The sequence below is a fragment of the Ursus maritimus genome, unplaced genomic scaffold, assembly GCF_017311325.1.
Source record: "Ursus maritimus isolate PB19 unplaced genomic scaffold, ASM1731132v1 scaffold_18, whole genome shotgun sequence".
NCBI classification, from domain to species: Eukaryota; Metazoa; Chordata; class Mammalia; order Carnivora; family Ursidae; genus Ursus; species Ursus maritimus.
The window spans coordinates 55,352,001-55,378,958 of NW_024424230.1; the positions used below are offsets into that span (position 1 = coordinate 55,352,001).

Genomic DNA, 26,958 nt, shown 5'->3' on the forward strand with positions numbered 1-26,958 from the left:
GCCCTGCTAGTAGAGAGTTAGTCACCATACAGTACATTCCTAGGTTTTGATGTAAAGTTCCATGATTCATTGTTTGCATATAACACCTAGGGCTCCATGCAATACATGCCCTCCTTACTACCCATCACCAGCCTATCCCATTCCCCCAACCCTCTCCCCTCTGAAGCCCTCAGTTTGTTTCCCAGAGTCCATAGTCTCTCATGGTTCATTCCCCCTCTGTTTACCCTCTCTTCCTTCTTCCCTTCCTTCTCCTACCGATCTCCCTGCTATTCCTTATGTTCCATAAATGAGTGAAACCATATGATAATTGTCTTTCTCTGCTTGACTTACTTCACTTAGCATAATCAAAAGTCTTTTTAAAATGCATTTCTTTTGTCTTACTAAATTCAATTTCTGAAAATTTATCCTAAGGAAAAAGCAGAAAGTCTATATGACGATTTAATTATGAAAACTTTCATCTTGGCATTATGTATAAGAAACCCAAATGTTCAACAGTAGAGGATGGTCAAGTAAACTTTTGTATGTCTTTATCATGTATTCAGGACTTCTCAGCTTCGACCCTATTGACATTTTGGGTCAGGTGATTCTTTTTTGCGGGGGCTGTCTTGTGCACTTCAGGATGTTTCACACCATCCATGGTCTCTTTTCACTAGATACCAAGAGTACCTCCACCTTCTCCATCCCTGTTGTGACAACCGAAAATGTCTCCAGACATTGTGAGATGTTCCCTGGGGGGTGCCATTGCCCCAGTTGAGAACCGTCGATGTGTATCAGGCAGATTTTCAGAAAGTTTTAGATGTATATTTAAGATGGGAAAATGCTGACAATATTTTGTTAGTTTTTTTTAAGTGCATGGTTACCACAAAAAGGGAGAAAGATACCAATAAACCATGTTAGAGAGTATTTAGTTTTCTTAATGGCAGGGGGTTGTTCTGATAGTACAATGCAAAGCCAGAAGCTCCCACCAGAGACCCCAGAGCAACCCATGAATAGCGTAGCTGCCCATGATATGTCCCCGGAGAGAGGATTCTACCAAGTGCTAGAAACTTCCTTTTTTGGTTCCAACAATTTTTTTTTTTTTAACCTTCATTCCACCGCTCCCCATTCCTATCCCATTTTCAGCTATTCTCATGATTTAGCTTTTCATCTGTCTTCTCACCTAGTGCAATAAATAATCTCTATGAATGTTCCTGGATGAATCAAAGTTCAGTTTCCCAGCGTTCCTCAGGTTGTCCAGGCTTTAGGTCAACATGCTGTGTGTCTCCTCAATAGGTTACAGGATACGTTCCATTTTTTAAAAACAGTGTGCAGAAATACATGCATATTTCCAAAATTGCTTCTTAGAGATAAAATTTTATATGATTAAAAAATTAAATACTTCTCTATTTTTAATGTTTATTATTGATAATATTTTCTAAAAGAGAAAAATAAATTATTTAAAAACACATCCTAGGAAAAAGAATTCAATTGATTTCCAATATCTTGGACATTTTTAAATATATTAACCATATTAGTAGGAAGAATGTGTAAGTGAAGTTGACCCAGGTAAGTTGTTTTCAGATGCCATTCAGGTCTGGGGGAAATTGAATGATACTATTTCTCAGGCAGTGTGGAAACACGCTATAGTATTTCAACAAAGAAAAAGAGAACTATATGGGTATCCCACCCTTACTCCTCCAAAATTCTCCTGCCATGCTAGATAAGGGGTGAAATTAAAAATTTCAAGATTTGAAATTCATTTTTTGTAAATGATTTTAGCCCATGGGAAGCGTACTCTTGATGTTCAAACTAAATGTATTTTAGCTTTCCCCTTGTGCCACTCAGAAGTATAAAAGCCTTTGAAGGGCTGAAAATCTCTAATGGTTATATCAGGAAAGGAAATGTTACTACAGGGAAGGGAATCTTTCTTGCATTTTTGCATCTGTAGGAGGAGAGGGGACGTTAAACTGTGTTGTCTCCACGTACTTTGATTAGACCTTCTGGTTGAGAACTTGAAGAGAACTCACTTGTAGTGCATAAGAAGAGCAAGAGGGATTTTGAGAAAATCCTTGGGGGCCTTGAGGGGTGGGAGGGAGACAAAGGAGAGGAGGAGTCATAGGTGGGTCACAGGGCAAGAAGGCAAGGCCTAAGACGTACGTGGGCAACACATGGGGGTTTTGCAATGGATTTTTAGGGGAAACCCTTTTGATTTTTAATTTTTAGTAGCTTAACTATGTAAGGAAATACCAGGAGTGATACTCAAAATGCTTCCCAACCTTTTAGGACAGGCTCAGAACTGACCCTGGGCTTACCCAAGTAGGGTGAAACAGCACAATAGCACCTCAGGTACCACACCCCTTTACCAGAAGTTATAAAAGATGGCCGCACACTCAAAACCCTTGTCTAAGGGACCCAGCTTGTTACAGTGGCCTTCAGCAAGAGATGAGCAGAAGGAGGCATGAGATGGACAGGAGAGGGCAACATCAGTGAGGCGTCCTACCTGTCAAACGAGCAGGACAATCTGTCTTTAACAATCCACAGGAGCGTGAAAGTGGAGGTGATGCTCAATGTACGTGGGAGCCAGCCTGGGAGATTTTCTCAAAAGAACCATTGAAGGTCTAAATTATCCTTCTCAAAGTCATGCCAATGGGAAAGGAAGCCCTGTCTGGGGGAGCACGTGGGCATCAGGGACTTGGAAAGGGACACGCCAGCTGCCTGAGTGGTTCCCATGAGAGGAGCAGGACGAAACAGGGAGGAGAGAGGGACCAAAACCGAAACCTGATGAAAGAGCTTCCAGCCCCAGGGACACCTTCTACGCAAGGAAGCCTGGGGTTCTAGCTTCAGAGAGTATACTCGTTCTAAATGTGACTCACACCATAAGCCTGGTTATGGTTTACCCATGGATGCAAGAGGGGTCTCCAAAGAGGGCACTGAAGACACAGCCCCCATACCCAAAATACTCACGGAGAAAGCAAGCAAGGACTCCATCACTGCAGGTGGAGCACTACCGAGGCAATGGCGGAGGAGGTGACAAGGGCCCTTATCTGGCCTTGAACAAACCGCTGAGAGCGGGCAACAGTCCGTAGCAGGCCAGTCGCAACTGACACCCCACCTCCTGGTCTACCCACTTCTCTGCCCAGCCCACTGTAATCCCTGTGTCTACAAACGGCTGCCTCGCTAGCCAGCTGCTACCATGTTCTGGCAGTCTCTGTTTGAAAACTCTTCTTCACCCTTAGGGAAACATGCCTCTCCGTGCTTTCTGCATACTGGGTTCATCTCACAAAATCTGAAGTCAGCTGTCTTTCTCATTTGCCCCTACCTTTCCCCTAGGACCCAGTTTTTCCTTTATTGGACAGAGGGTCTGATTTTTTTTTTATTATATGTTAGTCACCATACAGTACATCTTTAGTTTTTGATGTAGTGTTCCATGATTCATTGTTTGTGTATAACACCCAGTGCTCCATGCAATACATGCCCTCCTTACTACCTTCACTGAGCTAGTACATTCCCCCAGCGCCGCCCCCCCAACCCTCAGTTTATTATTTTTTTTAAACTGTGTTCTTAGGACAACAGTTCCCTGTAGCATCTATCAGCCTCTGGGCGCGCCTGGCTTGTGAGCTGTCATCCTGGTGTGACCCCAGCAGTGGATCTGGCTCCAGCCCTCAGCTCACCAACGGCGAATACAGCGGCTTGTTGTCTGTGGTCTGGATGCCCTCTGTCTGGGGCGTGGCGTGATGTCAGGTCTGACTCTGGAGGGTTCGTCTGCCCTTGCGGAGGCACACAGTTAACTGGAGTGGCTCCAAGCTTCCTGATAATGGAGAACTTCCTCTGTGGCCAGCAGGAGTATTGTGTGGTGACAGGGTAACAGCTTCCTTGTTCCCAAGAGTCTCACATTGCACTGTGGGGGTAGAGGACACCTGCCCGGTGCACACACACTCTGGAAAGGGAAGCGAGCTGAGTCCTGATTCTGAGACAAATCTGCATCTAGGGGAGGAGCACAAAGAAGAATGAACAAAGGAAAAAGCTGCAGGAAAATGACTCTGAAAGTAGAATTTTGAAAGCTTTTTGGGGGAAGGTTTGGAAGAAGATCAGTGTGGCTGAAAACATTTCTTCTTTGGAGACAGGAGGAGGAAGGAATAAAGGCTGTTGGGCCGGTTAGGGGCTTGCTGGTAATCTGAGGAGAGCAGTTTCTGTAGATGGACGGAGGCTGTGCGACTGGGAGACCCCTTGAAAGGGGACCCCAATGCTCAGGGTGGTTGACAGGAAATGTACCTTTGCAGCTCCCTAGGGAGCCAGCAGTGCAGGGCTGTGTGTGTGTGTGTGTGTGTGTGTGTGTGTGTGTGTGTACATGTGTGTGTGTCCGGAAAGCCTGCAGAGCACAGAGCGCTCTCATCAGCTACCGTGGAATTCCCGTGAAGCAGCTGTAATCTGCTGCTGGACAAACACACGAGTGAGCAGCGGAGTTTCCACTTCCACCAGCTTTCTTCCTTTCTTGGATGCAGTGTACATAGTCTAGTGTGATGTCCGGTGGCTGAGGGTAATGTGCTTAGAATTATTTACACCGGAAAAATAGTCGAAAAAGTTTCCAGTTGCCGACAGGTGTGCTATAATGGACGTCTTGTGTTGGATTTGAAGAAGAGGAATATTCCATTTGCTTATATTTCCTTGACAAGCAGACAGCTTTTTTACTTCCGATGTAGTCCTATTAATTTGGTCAAATCTCAAATTCTTAATGATTTCTATTGATATTGGGAACCCCTAATGTAGGTCAACCTAAAATAGTAATTGTTAGGAATTTTCGTATAGCAAACGTTTGTTCATTTGTATCAGAGGTGAGGATAGGAGAGTAGAATTCTACAGAAGTTGAAATTGCAAGTAAACAGTTTTAAAGAATATAAAATCAATTTAGTTAAGTAATACAAATCAATTCAAATAATATGAATTCATTGATGAATTTTAAGCATGTATTTTATTAATTTTTAATAATTTTATTATTAATTTACAAATAGATATTCAACTCAATGTGCCTGGGCTTTGGAACTGTTCACACTCTGGTTCTGACACTTACTAGGCAAGAACCCACAAGTTCCCCCATCTGCAAAACGGAAAACATACCTACCTCACAGAACATTTGTGAATGTTCATTGGAAAAGTTTCTGGCACATAAATGCTCAAAACATGTTACCTTTGCCATTTTCTAAAAGCAAAACATCTTTCAGCTTTTTTGGGAACAGAGACTAGAAGAGAAATTTGATTTAGGGACTTTTTACAGAGGTCTTTAAAAACCACAACATCATGGTATTCTTGGCCAAGGACAATTTAGATTAATGAAAAATAGGTCCTAGGGCTTCAAATTAGTATATTAGTATTAGAAACAATGACCCATAGTTATGCTGCTTTTTTAGGAGTTATATAGGACATTCTGCATGCTAAGCATCATGAATACATTTTTCGAATTAGTAGTGGCCTCCAAAGTAGTAATGGGCTTTTCCTGTGTGTTACTGATATTTAAATGCATTTCCCTTTGTTCTTGGTAGTAACCCACTTCCATTCCTAATTATGTTCTGCACAGGCTAATATTAGTGCTGGTTTATCATGTTTGGGTACTCAGTAGTGGGGTACCATTCTTTGAAGGTGTTTAGACATGGCCTAAAGACACATTGATGGTGAGGACAAGCTGGCAAGGCATAAGAAATTTATTCTAATTATTGTCCAGATTTATCCATCCCTCCCAGAAAATACCAGCATCCTGTTCTCTTCCTTTTCTACTCCCTAACCTTCTTCCCAGCCCCTTGCTTTTGCCTTATTACTGCTGTGATAAGAGACTTTTTCCTAAAAAATACAAGTTATCATAAAATTCATAAAGTTTAATTCCTGACCTGTCATGCCAGTTCCTTCACACATGTGTTCAGTCCGTTGCAGGTATTTGGTCTGTGCTTCTCCGAGCAAATAGAATTATCCTTTATTCAGAGGGTTGTCCCCCATGGACAATGTATCTTATGAGACTTACTGTTGTTCAGCATTTGGAACCATTCTTTCTTCTTGAACTGGGAGTAAGAATCAGCAGAAACTGCCATGCTATGGCAGTCCCAGCAGTATTCCACAGCGTCTGTCTATGGGGATAGTATTTTTGGTAGTTGGGAAATATTACATAAGTAATACTGCATACCAATTAGTTGTATTAAAATATATATTATGCACAGCTTTGTACTTGGCTCAAAAAGTTTCCTTGACAACATCATTTAACTTCTTACTGTTCTTTTCATGTTGCTAGTATAAATATCTAATATGTTTTTGTTCAAAACATCAATTAGGCTTCAGTGTAATCTTTATTAATACAGATCTGTTATTACAAGAAGACTGCTGAGCTATGATAATTTGCACAGCAGGAACAATAAAAGATCTTCTTTCTTCTTGGTTCTATCCCAGAATGCTTTTCACAGAGTACGCCAAAGCCTTCCGTGATACCTTTTACAATCCTAATGGGATCTTGAAAGCATTCTTATAAGCAAAAGCCGCATTTTCTTCAAAGGTAAACAAAATGGAAGGGCCCCGAATTGCAGATAGATTCAAAAAAGACACATATAAGTGACAGATCGCCACTTTTAATATCTTGAACTCTCTCTCTCCATGTAGCCAGAACCCCCCACTTCCTGCGGATTCAGAACGTGGAGGTCAACGCGGGCCAGTTTGCCACCTTCCAGTGCAGCGCCATCGGCCGGACCGTGGCGGGCGACAGGCTCTGGTTGCAGGTACAGTAACTCCCCGTCACAGGGGCGGGGAGAGTCCAGAGGCAGCAGTGCCCCCCCCCCCCCAGGGAAGGGCTCAGGGATCCAGTTCAGTGTCGGGTTGCTGATGGACGATTGATGCTGTGACTTGTCTCTGTTCCTTTCCTTCTTTACTGATAAACTGTGAGATTCCTAAGAGTTCTAGATAATGCCTACTGTTCTTCACAGAACTTTTTTTTTTCCTTTAAATTTCTGTTTTTTCCCTTTGCCTCTGCTTAGCCATCTTGCTTTGACGATGTGGTTGTCAAATTACTTGTAGAGCACGATAGTAAAGTACCCAGTATAGAGCTCTCCCCTACTGTTTCTCTTGAGAACTGTCCAGAGCATCTCTCTCTCTCTCTCTCTCTCTCTCTCTGACACACACACACACACACACACACACACACACACACACACACACGTATAGGCCTTTTTGTCATTTTAATTCTCACAAGAAAAAAACGCTCAACTTAGAAATTAACAATACATCTTTTGAGTATTTCAGTAGACATTTTTAGTGTAATCATAATTTGTGTGTCTTGTTTTATGATCTTTCAAATTCCACTGTATGTATTTTGCCTGGCACATAGTTTCATGGATGTATCCACAGTCGCCAGAATTCTGAGAGAATGAGTGGGATTAAGTGACCCGACCTTTCTAACCCGAATGCCACCTGCTCCTTTACGCTCTGAGTTTCATCTCCCCACCCCACGGCATTCTCTAGTTTCATTCTCGTTTCCTCCTTTTATGTATTGATCTGCAGGCTGCTCGTTCTTTGCCGTGACTCTGTGGATTCCCACCCACCCCTCTTTCCTTGTAGGTCTTGTAGTTGGTTTTTAGTTTGGTTCATTGTATATTTATTTTAGTTTGCTCCTGAGCTGCTTCGTGATTTAACGCCTTTGTGTATCTGTTCCGTCCCCCCACGACTGCCACTTCACACGTGCTGACCTTTCCTCTGCGTATTGCCTCCCCACCTCCTATCGTCCCTCCTCTTCTGCAGTGTCATGGTGATCGTGACATGTCACATTTGCGTGACACTTTATAATTTTGAAATTCCTCTTGCCTTTTCATCATCACGACTGAAATAAAAGATCGTTTTTACTCCTGCCCTTCTGAGGAAAATGGAAGCCGGCCAAATGTACCATCCCAGGATTAGTCAATAATGTGTTGACAACTGGGGAATACATTCTGAAGGAGGATTCTTAAATACTCTTGGACCTGCTGCACAATTCCTCACCCTTCTACCTTGATGTCACTGTTTTCTCATCTCCTGCTGTCCCCGTGAGAACATGTCCTGGCCAGCAAGGAGGAATGTATGCAGAGGACTGAGACTGCATGCACCAAATTCATCTTTACTATTTGTTTCTCTCTCAAAGTTTTGTACTCGCTACTGTAGGAAATTTGCAGCCATGACTACTGAGCTCAACCCTGATCTTCGGTATTCGACTTTGTTTTTTCCTTTATATCCCACCTCCTAGTTGTTTTCGGATCTTGATGTGAAGACTGAAAATTATTTTCTTAGTTAGTGGTTGTTTGGTCTTTAGCTTGATCGAGATGGGCTGTGCATGGTAATTGATGAGAAAGATATTTTTAATTGATATTTTCCACAAGGCATTAACTACCTTTTCAAAATGACACTATCCTGTCATCTTTGATTTATCTCTAGGAATCTTAATTTTTCATGGAGAATAGTTTTGGGCTCCTGATATTTGTGTTAATGTTACTTCAGAGAACATAATATAAAGTCTAAACTCTTGCCTCAGCGGAGTCTTAGATATTTCCAAGAATTTACAGGCAAGTTGAGGATACAATTTGCTCTTTTTGTTTTTGTGAATGTCCTGGGTGTGGGATGCTCCTGGTTGAACTTCAGCATTGCCTTGGACTTTGGGGATCTCTAACTACTTGCTGCTACAAAGTAGAAAACTTTGTTTTAAAGAGAATCTGTATCTGACTCTAATGATGTAGTACTATATGTTGGCTAATTGAATTTAAATAAAAAATATTAAAAAATAAAAAAATAAAGAGGATCTGTCATGTCTAGGGAGAAAACTAGCTGCTGTTTTGAAAAACAGGTCTAAATGCAAAGTCTGAGCCCTCACTCCACTAGAATCACTTGGGGAGTTTTTAAAAAAATGCCTGGTCTACACCAGGATTCTGATTTAATTGGTCTATGGCAGAGCCCTGCATTCAGGGCTCCCTAGGTGACTCCAGGGTGCGCCCGGGGTTGACAATTACTAGTCTGAAGCAAAGCACAACACACATCCCAAGTCAGGAAAGGAAAAGGCAAAAGCCAAGGTATCAAGATACCTGTATTCAGTAGCCTTGATGTGACTGTCATGTTGAATTTCCCGTGTCCCCAGACTCTCTTGCTTTTGTTCCATTAGATTTGATCATTAGTGTCAATAAATTGTTGTACAGTCCATCCGTTAATGCCTTTCTTGTCTGTTACCCAATCTTGTCTTGCCCTTCTTGGCGTTGGTGACTACCTGTTGCCCTACAGTTTTCCACGTGGTCATATCCTGAAAGGGATGATAAAAACAGAGGTGTCGTGACTTTGAAATTCTAAGTGAAACTTCATTTGTCCTGGACCTGACATGCCATTTCTGAATCTCCGTGATGTGGGAATAATTTTACTGTTAAATGATTTATTTCCTCTGGTTGGGTAGGCATCCTGTGGGGAAATGTTTATTTTATTAATAGCTAATGAAATAAGACTAGCATCCTTCACTTGCAAGAATGGTTTCTATTAAACTGTATTTGTGCAGAGTGGCTTCCAGTAGCAGGGAGGATTTGTGGCAGGTGATGGTTTCATAGATCCCTCCTGCCCTCTCACCTGTGCCCTGGCCTTTCCCTGAGATTATTCTTTAGAAGTTGTGGGGAAAAACAAACCTGGACTCATGGCTCAGGGCTTTGGGGTGTAGAAATATAAATATGGGCATTTCTTCATTACTCTAATGCTATCACAGTTTCAAAAATGCTTGTCTGCATACAAAGTCACTTGCATCCTCAAAGTAACTCTAAGATCCAGGTAGGAAAATGAATGAGAAAAAAATTTTTTAGGCTTTTCTGTCATTTGAATCGTCGCAATAGTTAAGATTTAGAAATTAATAATACCTGTTAATTTGAGGACCATCAATGCTTTGGAGTATCATCATTTATAATAATTTGTGTTACTTGTGTGACCATATTTTGAGTTCTACCGTGGGCATTTGCACAGTTCCATGGGTGTATCCCATGGTCTTACACTTCCTTTATAGACGAGTTTGAGGTGCAGGATTGCTCAGGGCCACAAAGGTAAATGGCATAGCTGGGCATAGTACACCTGTATTTCCTTTACTCAACTATTGCTTGATTCCACTTTCCTATGACATCTTCCCATATTCCAATTCTAGGTGAATAGGTAGTATGTACTTACACTCTGTTGGAAGAACTTGGATGTGACTGACATTACGTGATTAACACCAAGGAGCCATCATAACAAACAAACAAACAAAAGTCCGATGTATTACATGTCCATATTGATCCACCTCTATGAAAATGGCCAGCGGTTTGTTTCAAATATAGATTAAATATGATTGCTGTCAGAGCCTTTCACAAAAACAGAGCACATATAAATCTGATGATGACACTAATGAAGAAATGTTTATGATTAACAGATGTGTCCCATCTGCTTACATTTTCCCCGTCTCATCTGTGGACTACAGGTTATTGTCAACATAGCTTTGGTTTTTCTGGAATACAAACCACAGAGTAAAGCACAGTTCATGAGCGTACATTAGTATAGCTGCAAAGGACTTAAAACAGCTTCCAGACAATGTACAGTAGGAAGACTGCGTCTACAAAACTGTTCTCTCTTTGCAGTGCAAAAGTGATGTGCAATGCATTTGTTGAGATACTTGCTGTATGCTATCAGATATGCTACACATATACATACAGCAGGGACTGTAACTGTGGGACACACTCAGGGGAAATGTGTGTGTAAAATCATTTGAGTACCCAAAACGTGACAGTATTGCCTGTTATTATCAACTTTCTGATCACTATGGAGCCTACATTTTGAAAATGTCTTAGAATATGTATAGATGTAAGATACAGAGAAGAGAAAATGGAATTTAGGTGTCCTTCTTTTCATACTTATATATTATATGCTGATGGGCAATCTCTGAGTTATATATATATATATATATTTTTTACGCAGTCCTAAAAATCCCTTAAGCCGTGTGTGATTATATTAAAATTACTCTTGTTCTTTCTTAAGTAGTTTAAATTTTATTTTCCCAAATATACTTGTTTCCCCTAAGAATTAATATTTATAAAACCTATTTTAACTTTCCAATACATTTGCAAAGCTAGTATTGATGATCATAAATCTGAAGATGGCTTGTGTACGTTGTTTTCTAGGAAACGTGGGCCACCTTGCCATCTTCCCCTGTGTCGGTATAGTTTGGACATTTTTGCAACTTCTGCTATTTAGTTCGTTTTTGATCATCGTGGAAGCTCCTCTCAATTCCTTCGTCTTCGTGCTCAGTGTCTCAGTTGGTTTGGGGCGCTAAAACAAACCACCACAGGCTGCGTGGCTTAAACAATTTTTTTCTCCCACTTCTCGAAACTGAATTCCAAGATCAGGGTACCATCATGGTACAGTTTTTGGTGAGGGCTCTAGCCCCCTGGTTTATAGACAGACTTCTTACTGCATCCTCACATGGGGAGAGAGAGCTCTGGGCTAGGCATCCCCTTATAAGGACACCAATTCCATCAAGAGGGAGTCAGTCTGATGACCTCATCTAAACCTAATCACCTCCCAAAGGCCCTACCTCAATACCATTACACTGGGGATTAGGTTTGATCATATGAATTTGGGAGAGACACAAACATTCGGTCTGCAACATTTGGCTACTATCTCAAACTCAGAAGTGGGTGGGAAATGAAAGTGGTTCAGCCTCCACGACAAATGGCAGACATCAGGGAGGCAGTAGAGATGCCTTTGAACAGTAGGTGAATGGCAGCTTTGATCAAGCCAGGAATTGGCATGTGCAAGTTGGGTGAATAGTAGTTGGTCAAGGAAACCTGGAAAATAATAATTTTCTCTCCACAGATCTTAGAGACCCCTATCATTTTTCAATGGCTTACTTTTTAGAATCACAGAATTATGTAATATCTGAATGTGGAATAGTCTTCAAATTGAATTCCTCATTTTGTTAGTGAGAAAATGAAAGCCCAGGGGCGCCTGGGTGGCACAGTCGTTAAGCGTCTGCCTTCGGCTCAGGGCGTGATCCTGGCGTTCTGGGATCGAGCCCCACATCGGGTTCCTCTCCTAGGAGTCTGCTTCTTCCTCTCCCACTCCCCCTGCTTGTGTTCCCTCTCTCGCTGGCTGTCTCTCTCTGTCAAATAAATAAATAAAATCTTTAAAAAAATAAGAAAAAGAAGAGAAAATGAAAGCCCAGAAAAGGTAGGAAACTCCAACACAATTATATATTATGTATTTATTATGATATATATTAAATACAGTTTAATTTTCTAGTGAAAGTCAATTATAAATATATATTTACAAATAAGTAAATTTTGCCCCATGGACAGTTTTCTCCATCTTGTACTTGTCTTTCAAATAATAGTGGTCTTCTAACCAAATAAGCTGTGTTAACTTTGGAACTGTCATAGTACAGTATCATTGAATTTTACTTTTTTAGCAAACGGGGCTTAGTGTTCATTAGAAGTAAGGCACCAGAATAACATGTTTAAGTGCTTTCATAACATGCATCTGTTCATAGAAATAGAAAAGGAAATTGGATGGTGTTACTACGAAGTACTCTATTAGAACACTGGTTGCAGTGTAGCAGCTAGAATAGTACCTGTCACATAACAAATACGCAGGAGATACCTGCTCCTGGCACTTAGTTTACTGACTGCCTGAACAAATCATGAGTCTCCTCCAGGTGAGTCTCAAAGGCCCGTAGTGGGACCAGGAAAGCAGGCACAAAACACAGACACAGAATCTGTCTTCCTGGGATGCTTGTTTGATGGATACGGTTCATCTCCAAGGGACGGTTTGGACAAGAGAAGGGGCGTATAGAACCTAGTGATGTCCCTTTTGCTATTTCAGAGTATGCAGCAAATATCATGCAGAGTTAGAGTAATTTTGGAAGCAAATGTGATTAATATGTCATCTTTTCTAAACCTTTATTTCTTGTACCTTTCCCCTGGGTGCTTTTTTCCCCCCTCTGTTGTAAAATTTTGTTCTCTAATTCACCCCTTAGAAAAAAATTCCTGCCACAGGACTTCAGTTAAAGGTAATAGAAATATACCTCTCAAGGACAATGTGTTTGAGTCCTCAGTATGACAACAGACCTGTGTCATAGTAATTGATAGATGAACCCACCTCACTCCTTTTTTTTTTTTTTTTTGGAATGGCATGTAATTCAGTATGAGCTCTTAAATTGGGAAGACTGATTTTCTAAGAATAATGTTCACTTAGGATTAAAACTTTTGTAGTTGTTAGCCTAGAGACTTTTTTTTTCTTTTGAGAGTTTGATATATAATTCCACTTAACTGGGTATAAGTTACCCAATTGTGAAAACAGTATTTTTCACAGTGTAATACATTTCTCATATTTCTTTTCTGAGCTAGATTTTTAGACTTTCGTGGGGCTTTTTTGAGAGACGAAAAGGAAAATCTTTAGATTTTTGTAACTTAAAGTGGTTCTTGTAAGAATAGGTCCTCTGACCTACTGTAGAATTTGATTTATGAATGAATAAATTATAAATTATATTGCTAGTATTTATATCACTGACTTTAAGAGATACGTTTGAAATAAAAAAAAATTACAACTCCATTTACTGAGCACTGCTGTGTCCTGCTAGGCTATGTTCAGGCATTTTTTTCTCTGAACTGGTCCATAGGAGGACTTTCTTATATGCCCATAGAAAAAGAAACAGGCTTGGGAAGGTTCGGTAGTTTTTCCAGCAGCACATTGCTGGTAACAAGAGCTAGGATTTGAACCAGGCCATCTAACTCCAGAAGGTACATTCTTAACTATAATGCCTCTTGCATAGTACAAAGGGCTACACGTTTCCTTGTGGATTCATAAACATCATGTCGTAATTTACGTGATAGCTTTTATCAGAATTTAAAATTAAAATTCTATTCATGTGTGTGGATGTTGCCTTGGCTTTTTTGTTAGGGAATGTATGTTTGGTCAACCTTTCTCGGTGGCTTTTAGTTTCCTTTATAGATTATAAGGGGAAAAAAAGCAGAACTGTGTATCAGACCAATTTTGCTATTATATATAAAAGCCATAAAATGATTTGAAAAGAAGTAAAATTATGGTTCCCTTGGCAAGCTTAACTTGGGTATTTTACACCATATATATATTAAAGCATAAATTTAACATCCCTTACCAGCGTAGAAAATACCAGGAACGCACGAAGGGGACTGTACTCAGTTGCTATGGGAACCATGTGCTCCTTAAAACTTTGAGTGGTTGAAATTACATCCATTATTGTTTTAGTTGAATATCCATATATATGATACAATATGCACATTCAGACTGAAACCATCAAAAGCCTTCAAAGCATATACCGTATGTTTTAATTTAGTATGATTTTGGATTAGCTTCATTTAAAGGTAAAGATTTATTTTACATCAATGAAACAGTATGACTTACCAAGGAAGATTCCAGGAGGCATTAATTAATAGCTTTTATTTTGTGATGTTATCTAACTCAGTCAAAAAGAGATATAAATAGCTGGTGCTTCAAGAAGGATGCCCCAGGAAAAGCTGGAGCAGCAGTCAGAGAGCTTTGTCCTCTATAGCAATCTACAGGTCTCCAGGCCAGGATGGAAAATGGTACTTGAAGACTGTGGGTCAGGGTGGTTCAGTTCGGAGGGCAAGAGAAAGGCATCAACTAGTCCTCTTAAGGGCTGCTTACTTTGGGCCCGGAGCCATAAATCCTGTGCAAGCAATTATTTTTTTCCTGTTTTTCTCAAATTCATCAAATGGTGCATTTGTTTCTCTTGCTTCCAAGAATCCATAGCTATGTCACGAGAAGAGAAGACAGAGGTGGCTGTGCTCTGGAATTTCTGTGATTGAGGGCTGAGGATACTAACACTCTGCCTTTCTATCTCCTTTTACTGAGCCAGGCCTTGGACTGACGGTCCTGGAGAGTTTGGACACTGTTAGGATCTCTAGGGTTTTTTTTTTTTTTCCTCTCTCTCTCTCTCTCTCTCTCTTTGGAAGGAGAGGGAAAATGGAACTGTCGTAAGTGGGAGGTGTACGTACCTACCGCAGGCGGCCGGCAGTCCTGGAAGGTCTTCAGTCCCGTCATCGGGCATCATTAGAGAAAGGAAGGAGAGAAGTTTACTTAAGTCTTTCCTTGAGATGAAAAGAAAATTTAGTAACTTCTGATGGGTTTTAATTTTAAAAATGCCTGTTGGACTGTAGAAGTGTGACTCAGTGTGAGGCAAGACCTGGATATTTTTGGTTGGTGCACAGCGGCCGCCAGGCAGTTCCTACAGAGGATGAACTTTGAGATCATAAAGCAGATTGTTATTCTCTTCTGCATCCCTCCTACTTATAAAACTGCCATCCTCCATTCCCTTCATGCAAAAGAAAGGGCACTGGCTCTTGTCCAAGTGTAACAAAATTGTTTGTCTCTGTTAGAAGAAGTGATGTCCTCTAAGCACAAAGGACAAGTGTCTAATGGATTTTCTGTTTATTCTTAAGATTTGGAAGCCCATTATTACTTTCATTCAAGAAATGTATATTATACACTTTCCGCATGCTAGGTGTGTTAGTTAGGCAAATATTGCCAAAGATCCAGGCCGCTAACCCTGGGATATGACTTCTACTGGTCAAAGTGCACTTTCTCTTCTACTTGTGGTGGTACCGTCACCATATAAATGAAAAGCTTGATGCTTGCACAGGAAGTGCATGACACCTAGACAAAATAGTTCTACAGCATTGGAATATTTCTAAGCCAGCAGCAGAATCATTTGGGGAAATCATCATGGTTAAAATTGTTGTTCAGAAACAAAAAAATGAGCGATTCTTTTCTTAACTGCTTCCTTGAAGAAAAGTTTCTTTTCGCTTTTATTATAGAAATTGTGAATATACAGAGAGGCAGAGAGATAATGGAAGAGGCTTAATATACGCAGCGCCCCACTTCAACACCTAACAATACGTGGCCAATTGCTGCCGCTCTCTTTCCACCTGCTCCCCCTCTGATTGCTCTGCAGCAATCCCAGTCGTCATATCATTTAACTTGTAAATGTTTCTCTAAAACAAGGGCTGGCGAACATTTTCTGTAAAGGGCCAGATAGTAAATTTTGCAGGCCAGACGGGCTTTGTTACAACTGCACAGCTCTGCTGTTGTAGCGGGAAGCAGCCCCAGACAACACGCATATGAAGGAGAATGGCCATTTTCAGTGCCGCTCTGTGTATGGACGCTGACGTTTGAATTTCATATGATTTTCATTGTCACAAAATAGTATCCTTGCTTTGTTTTTTTAATCATTAAAAAAATGTACAAACCATTCCCAGCTTTCGAGCGTTAGAAAACAGGTGACTGGCTGGATTGAGCCTCAGACCCCTGCTCTAAAAGATAAGAGCCCTTAAAATAATAATAAACACCGTGCATGCCCTGGAAAAATAGTCAGTGTTCAGATTTCCCTGACTGTCTTATAACCTTATTTCTTTTAGCCGTTTGTTTGCATTGTGATAGCAGCGAAGTTGACATTTTGCAGCCGGACAATGAGTGTCTTAAGTGCTTTTTGTCTTTAGGTTCTTCAACCACTTACCCTCCCTTTTGGGGTGGTCGTGGTTGTTGCTGGAACTGCGTTTGTCCTGTACAGTTTCCCATATTTTGAGTTCTGCTCAAAACTTTTGTTGCCCTCTGGGAGTGTCATTTAATATGTTCTTCTGACTGTAGTGTTTCTTGAAAGTTATGTTCCTTTTTGTGATGTTATCAGCTACCGATGACCACTCCTACATTCATTAATTCATTAAGGCTGGCAGAATGGCTCCGTGATATCAGTCCTTCTTGGTTTAGTAGCTAGAATACTTCCAAAAAGAAAAGCTCTCCCATATCAAATACTGAGTTACCCTAATATGGAAACAATAAAGGGAAGATGGTATAAGTGCTTGTTACTTTGTCTTCTTCAGCACGTTTTCAAAAATAATGAGGTGGTTCACTAGCGTCGCTAAAAAGTAACCAAGGGGTTATTAGTATTATTGTTATTGTCACCAGCGTCTTGGTCATTATCGTCGCCACATTGTCATCACTGTCATTGTCATCAACTTGTGGATTTAAACACATTTGATGTATTTTGATCCGTCACACGTATGATCTTCATTGCCGCTCATATACATGGGGCTTACTCAGGTGGGGGAGCCTTGTCCTGGGCCGTGTCAGATGGCTTTCTTACTTTCTGGTGTGACAGTATATTCCAGGCTTATATTTTACGTTTTCTACCTCAATGACCTGGAGTTGACCATTTCTCCAGGGAGCCCTGATTTTGTTTAGTGGGAACTGGTCATTAGAAATTACAGTCCGAGCATAAGAGGTACTCATCACGACACTGTTTTGTCTCTGGATCTTCCCATTGGGCAGAGCTAGGATATATACGTATGCACACATAAATACATTTAAAAACATGTCCTGAGATCATATTGACAATTTCAGTTGAAATTCAGAACTACTAGGCTTTTAGCCTCCTTTATCTTGTATCTTTAGCTTTGTCCAGCTGTGTTCTCAGAAGAGTCGTGTACTTTAAGGCATATTGATTGGGAAAAAGTGATGTTCTTAGCCAGCCATGTTGAAGACTAGCCCCATCTTTTAGATCGTGAGCGATTATGCAGGCGCTGCCATCTTCCCCATATTAGAGAGCCATTATTACAGTTTTGAAGGAAACAGGGTCGATTCCTTGCCTCGCAAACCCAAACCTTTAAACTAACCGAAAATGTCAGTCAGTGTCAGGCCTCTAAATCTCCTCTGGCTGAGTTGATCTAGTCAATATTGGGATATTTCAGTTTAAGACTATAAAACTTTTAATTGCATTGGTTTCTGACTGCTGCATTTATTGTGTATATCCTCTATTGTTTGGATGAACTTCTCTGTAAAATTTAAACAAAAGTTGGTTAAATAACATTATTCAAATATTACAAATACATAATGAAATGGACGACGTCTAAATAGCATGAGATTCTAAATTGCTGTAATCAAATTTTTACTTGAAAATACCTATAAGACTATTACATGTTCAAAGAATATGCAGCTTCAGATATCTGCATGTTTCTTTGGCTTTCTGTATGTTTTTTAGCCAATTTTAGTATACTCGTTAGTGTATATTCATTGTATATGACAATGTAAGTAAGAACTTCTAGTTCTACTCTTCCAAACTGGTAAATATTTGGGTTGGCTTGGTTATGGCCTAGAAATCAAAGGACAACAGTATCTTAGTTATTAAAATAAAATATATATATATATATATAGTCTCCAGAAGGTAGAATTGTTGAGGTATTCAATTATTATTGGATTTAGATTATAAAATGTTTTCAACATGTTTATTCCAGGCCTTGCTGATATTAGTGTGATCGGTAAGACTTTCCGTCAGTGTCGTCCAAATGCGTGCCTTTGCCAGCGGGATAACCCAGACTATTTTCCCTACTGAATAAATGGAGGTGCAGCTCATCCCCAGCTGAATGGCTCAGGAAGGGTGACTGGCCAGTATCTCCTCCAGGCTTGTGCACTCAGAGCAGCTTCAAAATACCTAGGATTGACTAATTTGTTCCAAGTGCCGCTAACATCCCAGACCTCAATTTCTTTCAATCATTGCTCTGATTATGGCAAAACTATTTCCAAAAGACTTAATATGTATCTTTTTGATGGTAAATTACTGCCCATTTAGAAGTCCTACAGTCAGTCCCTTGCATAAAGAAGATTGTAAGTCTAATTTAAATGACTCTCAGTACCTTTTTTCCTAGCACGCTCAAATTGAAATACATGCCTGTTTAAAGATACTCTAGCTTCTATACAAAGCTGTATTTAACCCACTAAGATCATTTCCTCTCAGACCTGGCGATTATGGTGGTTTCATTAAGTTAACAAAAGATAGGTCAGCAATTTCTTTAACAACCCTGGACATTCAGGTGCCAGGTTCTGCATCAGGTATGGGGTTTTGTTCCTGACAGGCATGTCCTAGGCTCTCTTCCACCATGAACTCTGATATGCTAAAGAACAATCTGGATGCTCATCCTTGGCAATGCTACATTGTCCTGCTGTAAGGCTTTTGAGAACATGGAGCACCAGTCCTTGGCAGGGCTGCCTCTCCCTAACTCTGTGAGAATGTAGAGAAGAACCAGCTGATTCACTGTCTCTACCCAGTGTACATTTTCACTGTTTCGTTTAGCAATAACAGAAAGTGTCCCATAGGCTCTGAGATGCTCAGGAGTACGGAAGGTTCTGAACACGTTGTCCTATGTGTCACCCCTGTCACGGGGAGAGACACACTGGGAAAGGAATTACATGCCTTTTCACGCCTCCCTGAATCAGAGAAAAGGGGCCGCTGTTCCCCGTACTTCCCTGTTTGATTCTGGCCCGAGGAAGCCTATCTGTGGGCCAAAAGGCATCTCTATGTCAGGAAGGAGGCTCACCTGCTTCTGGACCACGGTTGACCGCAGGTAACTGAAACCAGGAGTAAGGGAGGACCGCTGTAGCGCAAACACAGAAAGTCAAAAAGGAGTGGAGAGAAGTTGGGTGAGGCGACAGAAGAGAGGGAGCACAGCAGAGGAAGGGCTCAAAGACGGCGAGGACTGAGGCAGGCAGAGGCTCAGAGATGAGAGAAGACCAAAGGCCCGAAATTGAGAGAAAGTCATAACTCACAGGGAGGAAAGACCCACTTTTTGGACGGTGTTTATTTGTCTCTGCTGAAATTCTGACATTGATACTTTAGTAACAGTCTCCTTGTTTCCTGAAGCTGACATATACTCAGGTCAGTGGCAGCCTAATGCTGCATCCCCTGCCCGCGTTCCTGCCCTCATTTCATCCCATCACGTGGGCAGTTTCTCATCTCACAGCCTCACTGGAAGGGTGAGTACAGAACAGTAAGTGATTCTGAGGGAGAGACCACATTCACATAACTTTTACTACACATATTGCTATAATTGTGCTGTGTTATTAGTCATTGTTAGTAATCTCTTACTGTGCCTAATTTACAAATCAAACTTTATTATAGGTGTGTATGTATGTGTAGGAGGAAAGATAGTGTATTTAGGGTTCAGAACTATCCGTGGTTTCAGGCACGCACTGGGGTGTTGGAACAGACCCCCAGGAAATAAGGGGGGAACGACTGAATCCCCCCTGTTTTTCTTTGTCACTTTTCCCTCTTTTATTCTTCCAGTCTTCACACTTTCCTCTCCTGTTGCTCTCCTGCCTCGTTGAGACTTTCATAGTTTGTTCTCCACTCATTTGGTTCACGTTGTGTGACGCCTCGATGTTCGCCAGTCTGTAGGCACCTGTTCCACTTGCATTTTCACAGTGGGATTTTTCTGCCTGTATGAAATTACTGGCGATGCCACAAATGTAAATGATATGTATCAACCTGAGTGATTTATCTTCCAGATATTTTAATATTGCCATGTGTCCCTAATTCTAAATATACATTTTAGCATAAATGCATGTTCTTCAGTTAAATTATCTTAAGCACACTTAATCTTATTTAGTTTGGTTTATCTATTCCATTCTTAGAAATAGCCACTTACGGATACTGAATATGTGAATTTCAAGGAATATCCTTGTCTTGTGGGAGGGGGTTAGTGTAGACTGCGTCTCAGAATATTACAGGAATTTATCATTCTGGAAAATATTAAAAATGGGATTCATTTTAATTTTAAAATTCTACCTGGTAGGAGAATAACTGAATTTGTACTGTGGAAGCCACACAGTACCACAAAAATAAATATAATTTTTTTCTCAATATTTGCTCTTTTACGCAAGATAAGCTGAGGGTTTTTTCCCCCTACTTTATACTGTTTTGGAAATATTGTAAGAAAAGATCAGTGATTCAGGCCAGTTCTCTATCCTATTTGATCTGTTTGTAATATCTGAAAGGAGTTGGAAAATAACTTGATTTTAGGAGCCATCTGAACTCTTGTTAAAAAATAATTCTTTTTTTTAAAGATTTTATTTATTTATTCATGAGAGACAGAGGCAGAGGGAGAAGCAGGCTCCCCACTGAGCAGGGAGCCCGATGTGGGGCTTGATCCCAGGACCCCGGGTTCATGACCTGAGCCGAAGGCAGACGCTAAACCATCTGAGCCACCCAGGCACCCTTTAAAAACAGTTCTTATAAATAGATAATTAACTCTCTTAAAGCTTTTTATGTTATTCATAAAAAAAAACCTGAAAATTTTTCATTCCCTTTAAACCAATAATTTTAGGAATACAAATTGTCCTAACATAATTTATGATAGTAAAGCATGTGAATAATTTCAATGTATAGTGATAAAGAAATATATACATAAATAATGGCTATAGCTATAAAGTGGGAAACATTAAAAAGCATGTTTTTTGAAACCATCTAAGTATGAAAATATCCATAGATTTCACAGAGATAACACACACACACACACACACACACACACACACACACAACAACCACCATTTCAAATTTTATTTAAATGAAAATAATGCATCAGAAAAAAGTAAATGAAAATACCTTAAAATATTTACAATATTTATCTTTGAGTGGATTATGTCTAGTTTTCTAAATGGCTATATTTTTTTGTATTTTTATATTTAAAACGAGTTTCTACAGTAAACCTTAGATTTTAAAAATCCATGGCTCTTTTTATTGTCCATAAGAATCTATTTTGTGTGGGTCTGCCCTGTGCCGGATGTCTCTGGTGGCTTGTAGACATCTGCGATGCCCTGCCCTCGCATTGCATGTTGGCTCCCCCCCACCCGGTTGAATAGAGCCCTCCTCTCTTGCTTTCCTCTTCTGCCCCTGCTTGGACGTAGCAGGTCGGCTTTGCATCTCTCCTTCTATTCTCCGTTCAACTCACCAAGTCCATTTTACCTATTTTTTGCAATCATTGTTAACCTGCACTCCAGATTATTTTAGGACAGTCTTCAAATAAAGGTGCAAAAGCTGGAGTTTACGCTGTTGATCTGTAGTAGGTAGTGATGATGTAATATGCATAAAATGAAGTTTGCCGTTTTGACCATGTGCAAGAGCACAATTCAGTGGTTAAGTACATTCACAATGTGATGTAACCGTTCCCACTATTTATTTCCAAAACTTTTCTATCACCTGAAACAAAATCTATTAAGAAATAACTCCTATTCCCTCTCCCCCCACCCCTGGTAACCTTCATTCTACTTTCTGTCTCTATGAATTTGCTCATTCTAGATCGCTCATATAAGTGGAATCATGCCATAGTTGTCCATAGTGACTGGTTTATTCACCTAACATGATGTGGTCAAGGTTTATCCATGTTGTGGCATGTGTCTGAATCTCCTTCCTGTTTAAGGCTAAAGGATAGTGCATTGCCTGTACAGGCCACCTTTTGTTTATCCATCCAGCCATCAACGGACGCTTAGGCTGTCGTCCACCTTTTGGTTATTGCGAATAATGCCGCTGTGAACATTGCCATATAAGTATGTCTTTGAGTACCTGTTTTCAATTCTTTTGGTTTATATTTAGAAGTAGAATTACTGAATAATACGATAATTCTGTTTAGCTTTTTGAGGTCTTGCCAGACTGTTTTCCACAGAGACTGCATCATTTTATAATCCCACCAGCAATGTGCAGGGTTCCCGTTTCTCTACATCCTTGACAACTTGTTATTTTAAATTTTTAATTTTTTTTGGATGATAGCCATCCTGCTGGATGTAAAGTGGTATTTCATTGTGGTTTTGATATGTATTTCCCTATTGGCCAAAGATGTTGAGCATCTTTTCGTATACTCATAAGCCATCTGTATATCTTCTTTGGGGGAAATGTCTTTTTAATTTCTTTGCCCATTAAAAAAAATGAGTATCGTTGACACATGTTACATTAGTTCCAGGTGTACAACGTAGTGATTCAGCTTCTCTATACGTAATGCTGTGCTCACCACAAGTGTACCTACCATCTGTCACCACACAACACTATTCCAGGATCATTGACTGTATTCTCTATGTTGTGCCTTGACTTACTCATTCCGTAACTGTAAGGCTGTATCTCCCACTCCCCTTCACCCATTTTGTCCCTCTTTCTACCTCCTTCCCTCTGACAGCTGTCAGTTTGTTCTCTGTATTTATGGGTCTGATTCTGCCGTTTGTTTGTTTATTCATTGTTTTGTTGTTTAGATTCCATATATGAATGAAATCATATGGTATTTGTCTTTTCCTGTCTGACTTATTTCACTGAGCATAATGTCCTCTAAGTTCATCCATGTTGTCATAGATCCTTTGCCCATTTTTAAATTGGATTGTTTGTTTCTTGTTGTTGCTTTTGGTTGAAGGACTTCTTTATGTATTCAAGATCTTAATCCCTATCATATATGTGATTTGTGAATATTTTCTTCCACTCTCCATTGTTTTAATCTCCTTTGATGTACAAAGTTTTTAATTTTGATAGTCCAGTCTGTTTTTTTCTTTTGTTGCCTGTGATTTTGCTATCTTATTTAAGAAATCCGTTCCGAATCTAACATCATGAAGGTTTTCCCTATGTTTTTCTTCTGAGATACTTAAAGTTTTAGATCTTAATTTTAGATATTTGATCTATTTGAAGTTAATTTTTGTATGCAGTGAAAGATAAGGGCCCAACTTTATTCTTTTGCCTGGATATCCAGTTTTCCCAATACCAGTTGCTGAAGACTGTCATTTCCCCATTGAGTGGTCTGGGCACCCTTGTCGAAAATCCACTGACCATGTATGTAAGGGTTTGTTTCTGGGCTCCCTACTCTGTTCCATTGTGTATCTGTCCTTATGCTAGTGCCATGCTGTACTTTTGATTACTACAGCTTTGTAGTAAGTTTTGAAGTTGAAAAGTATGAAGTCTTTCAACTTTGTTCTTTTGTTTTGTCTACAGTGATGGCCTGTGAATAGAACTTTTGCTAGCCCTTGAGCCCTAAACCTATCTTAAGATGTGCTTGTAGCTCTGACAAATCAGGATGCAGGACTACTGTACATCTGTGAAAAACCACAGGCTTTTTCATTATCCTGATGGTCACTATATCAGTGTCCTATTGCTTCTTTAACAAATTACCAAAGATGTAGTTCTAAAGTCGGAAGTCCTCATATAAGGTGATGGCAAGGCTGTCTCCTCCCGGAACGTGTAGGGGAGAATCTGTCCCTTACCTTTCGTAGCTTGTTGGAGACCTCCTTCATTTCTTGGCTCATGATCCCTTCCTCCTTTTTCAAAATACATCACTCCAGCCTTTGTTTCTGTGGTCACAATTCCTTCTTCTGCATTTGACTCTCTTACCTTGTGATTCCGTTGGGCCCATCTGGATAATTTAGTATTCGGGGATACTAGGATAATTGTCCCTTCTCCAGATTCTTATTTTAATCACATCTGCAAACTTCCTTTTGCTATGCATAGAGAGCACATTCACAAGGGAAATAGGCAGTAGACATCTTTGGGGACTATTATTCTGCCTACCTCAATCATGATGAGTGGGCAGTGTTGCTGACAGAGGGACATGAAGAATCTCTAAAACATCTTTGTTTTCTGTATTGGTCTCCCTTATAAATAAGGACCAGTTACCCAGTTTTAGGACCTGGAGTATAAATCTATTAATTGAGCAACTTCTATTTCTGTTCTACCTATGGAGCATTGTTTCATTGGAACATTAGAAATGGGGCTATGATTTTTAGAGTCAGCAAATATTTATTGAGTTTTATTTCTTGTGCACTCATATGCACCCATTGAATAAGATCTGTTTCTTGACTGTGAAGACATTCTAGTCTCCTACAAAAGGAAGGCGTTACTGCTATATAACACACTTTTTATCCATTTTAGCTTCTAAATATTTTTAGAATCCTAAATATCTTTAGAATCCTTTCCTCCCTCTCTCTCATCCCTCTTTGTGTCATTTTTTGATTTCTTAAAAAAAAATTACCAATTTCCCTTGACATCAGTTGGGATCCCACATTTTTTCCTTCAGTCTGTTACTGTACCCATAGACGTGCTCATGTCACCCTTTTACCTAAAATCTTTACATTCCTGGCATCAGGGTAAACTGTAATCCTCATATTCCTTGGTGTGGCCATATCGTGCTTATCCTTCTAGCCTCATCACCTGCCATTCCAGACGCTCTTTGTTCTAGCTGCATGGAGTCAGTTGTACTTCCTATATCGTTCCATGCTCTCTTGGCTCTTGACTTTTGCAAAGCTCTCCTCACTCACTGGGCTCTATTTCTCCTCCTTCCCTGCCTGAGAAACACCTGTGCATCCTGCAGCCTGGCCTCAAGTAGTGCTTTCTAGAAGGCTGCCCCAACCTCACACCCTTCTCCAATGTGGACCCCTTTTCCTAGGTTTGCTGTGTTATGCAGTTTATTACTCTGTACTCTAAACATTGCCTTACTTGGCAGTTTTTCTCACCAGACTGTAAATTTGGTTAGGTAAGGGATCTTTTAATTCCATTCTACCTGTAATTAATACAGTGCCTGCCTCAGAGATTTTTATTAAGTGCTGGCTAAATGAATGCTTGGGTCCATGTACCTTTGAATGATTTAATACAAAATGACCTGCAGATTTGAGCAAGAGCTATGATTTGGTATGGATCCTAAGCTAAAAGTATGATTAGTTAGCACTTGGGTTCTCTTTCCTATGTACTATTTCTTTTGAAGAAACGGAGTCTGATTTTCGGTGTGACCCAGTACATGGGATTCAAAAAGAAAGCCCGAGTCCTGAGAGTTGATGTATTAGAGTCGTGTGGAGTTAGTTTGAAGCAGTTTACTTTAAAGAATAAATCTCTGGCATGGAGACAACAACTGTGAAATAATACTCCTCTCAACATATGTATAAATCCAAAACAGAGGTTTTCTTAAGCTTGAGAGCCCTCACCGCAGCCTTGAACGGCTGTGATGATCAATAAGTACATACTTCCAAATTCTTTTGAATGAACATTCTTTTGAAGTAGGCATATTCTAGTAGGAAAAATACTCCAGGATTACTATGGAAGCATATTCTTACAAGATCCATGCCACAAGTGAGTAAATAAATGAGTAGATAGCCTTTTTTTGTTGCTGTTATTAATAAAAGAGATACAGATATGAAATCTGCCTTTATTTTTTTTTCATATTACAAATTTGTATTATTTAATTTCAACTGAGCTTTCACTGCTGCTTGGCAAATGTTCTTTTTTTAAATCTTGTTATTCACATATAATGTATTATTTGTCTTTTTCCAAACTAAAAATAAAACAAAACAAATCTAATCTCCAAGTTTGAAAGAAAAAAAAAAGCCCTAAAGAAAGGTTGCTGGAGGGGGAGGGGAGGTGGGAGGGATGGGGCCGCTGGGAGAGGCACATTGAGGAGGGTATGTGTTGTGGGGACCGCTGTGTATTGTGTAAGACTGATGAGTCACAGACTTGTACCCCTAACTGCATTTGATAGAGTTAGTAGATCTGAGGTTACTCCTAGTGATAGAATTGGATTGTTTATTTATTTGCGAGAAAGGTTGGGAGACTACAGAGAGGAATGCCGTCTCCCGTTGTATTAATTAATGATGCCAGACTAATTCTATTTTGTTTCGTTTTCCTAACTCCTTGATGTACTCTGTCCGACCAAATTTGGGGGATTTACTAAAAACCAGGACAGACATAAGACATGTAAGGTATCTGTGGAACTTCATACTCTGATCTATAACTTTTTAAGCTATTAACAAAGCCGCTGTGATGGCAAGCACTAAAGGTGATGGTGGAACTCTTCTTCCCCACTCCCGATGTTTCCTTCCCTGCGGCAGGAACTGTACCAGTGCAGCACTCTGATGCCTGTTCTCTGCTCAAGCGGGAGCTGCCTGGGAAGGAAGCTGTGAGCATGCACAGCCCAGCCCCTTCTTTGGGAGCTAACCCCCTATAGGAGCCCTGTTCTTCCATTCTGTGAGTTTTGCGGCAGCACCCAACATGTGGGAGGCCTCTGTGCTTTTCTAAGGTGGCCTGTGGCCGGGTGGGTGAGTCTGTTTAATTCTGTGCTTCAGTATTAGCAAGCCCATTGTTTGCATTTCAGCCAT

General features: G+C 40.3%; 1 protein-coding gene across 1 annotated transcript in view; it reads left to right on the forward strand.

Moving 5' to 3' along the window:
• PTPRM (protein tyrosine phosphatase receptor type M) overlaps positions 1-26,958 on the forward strand; it is a 749,396-nt gene that overhangs the window by 327,922 nt on the left and 394,516 nt on the right. The window contains exon 6 of the mRNA XM_040632384.1: positions 6,616-6,731. Coding sequence (XP_040488318.1) covers positions 6,616-6,731 — 116 coding nt within the window. The remainder of the gene's footprint in view (positions 1-6,615; positions 6,732-26,958) is intronic.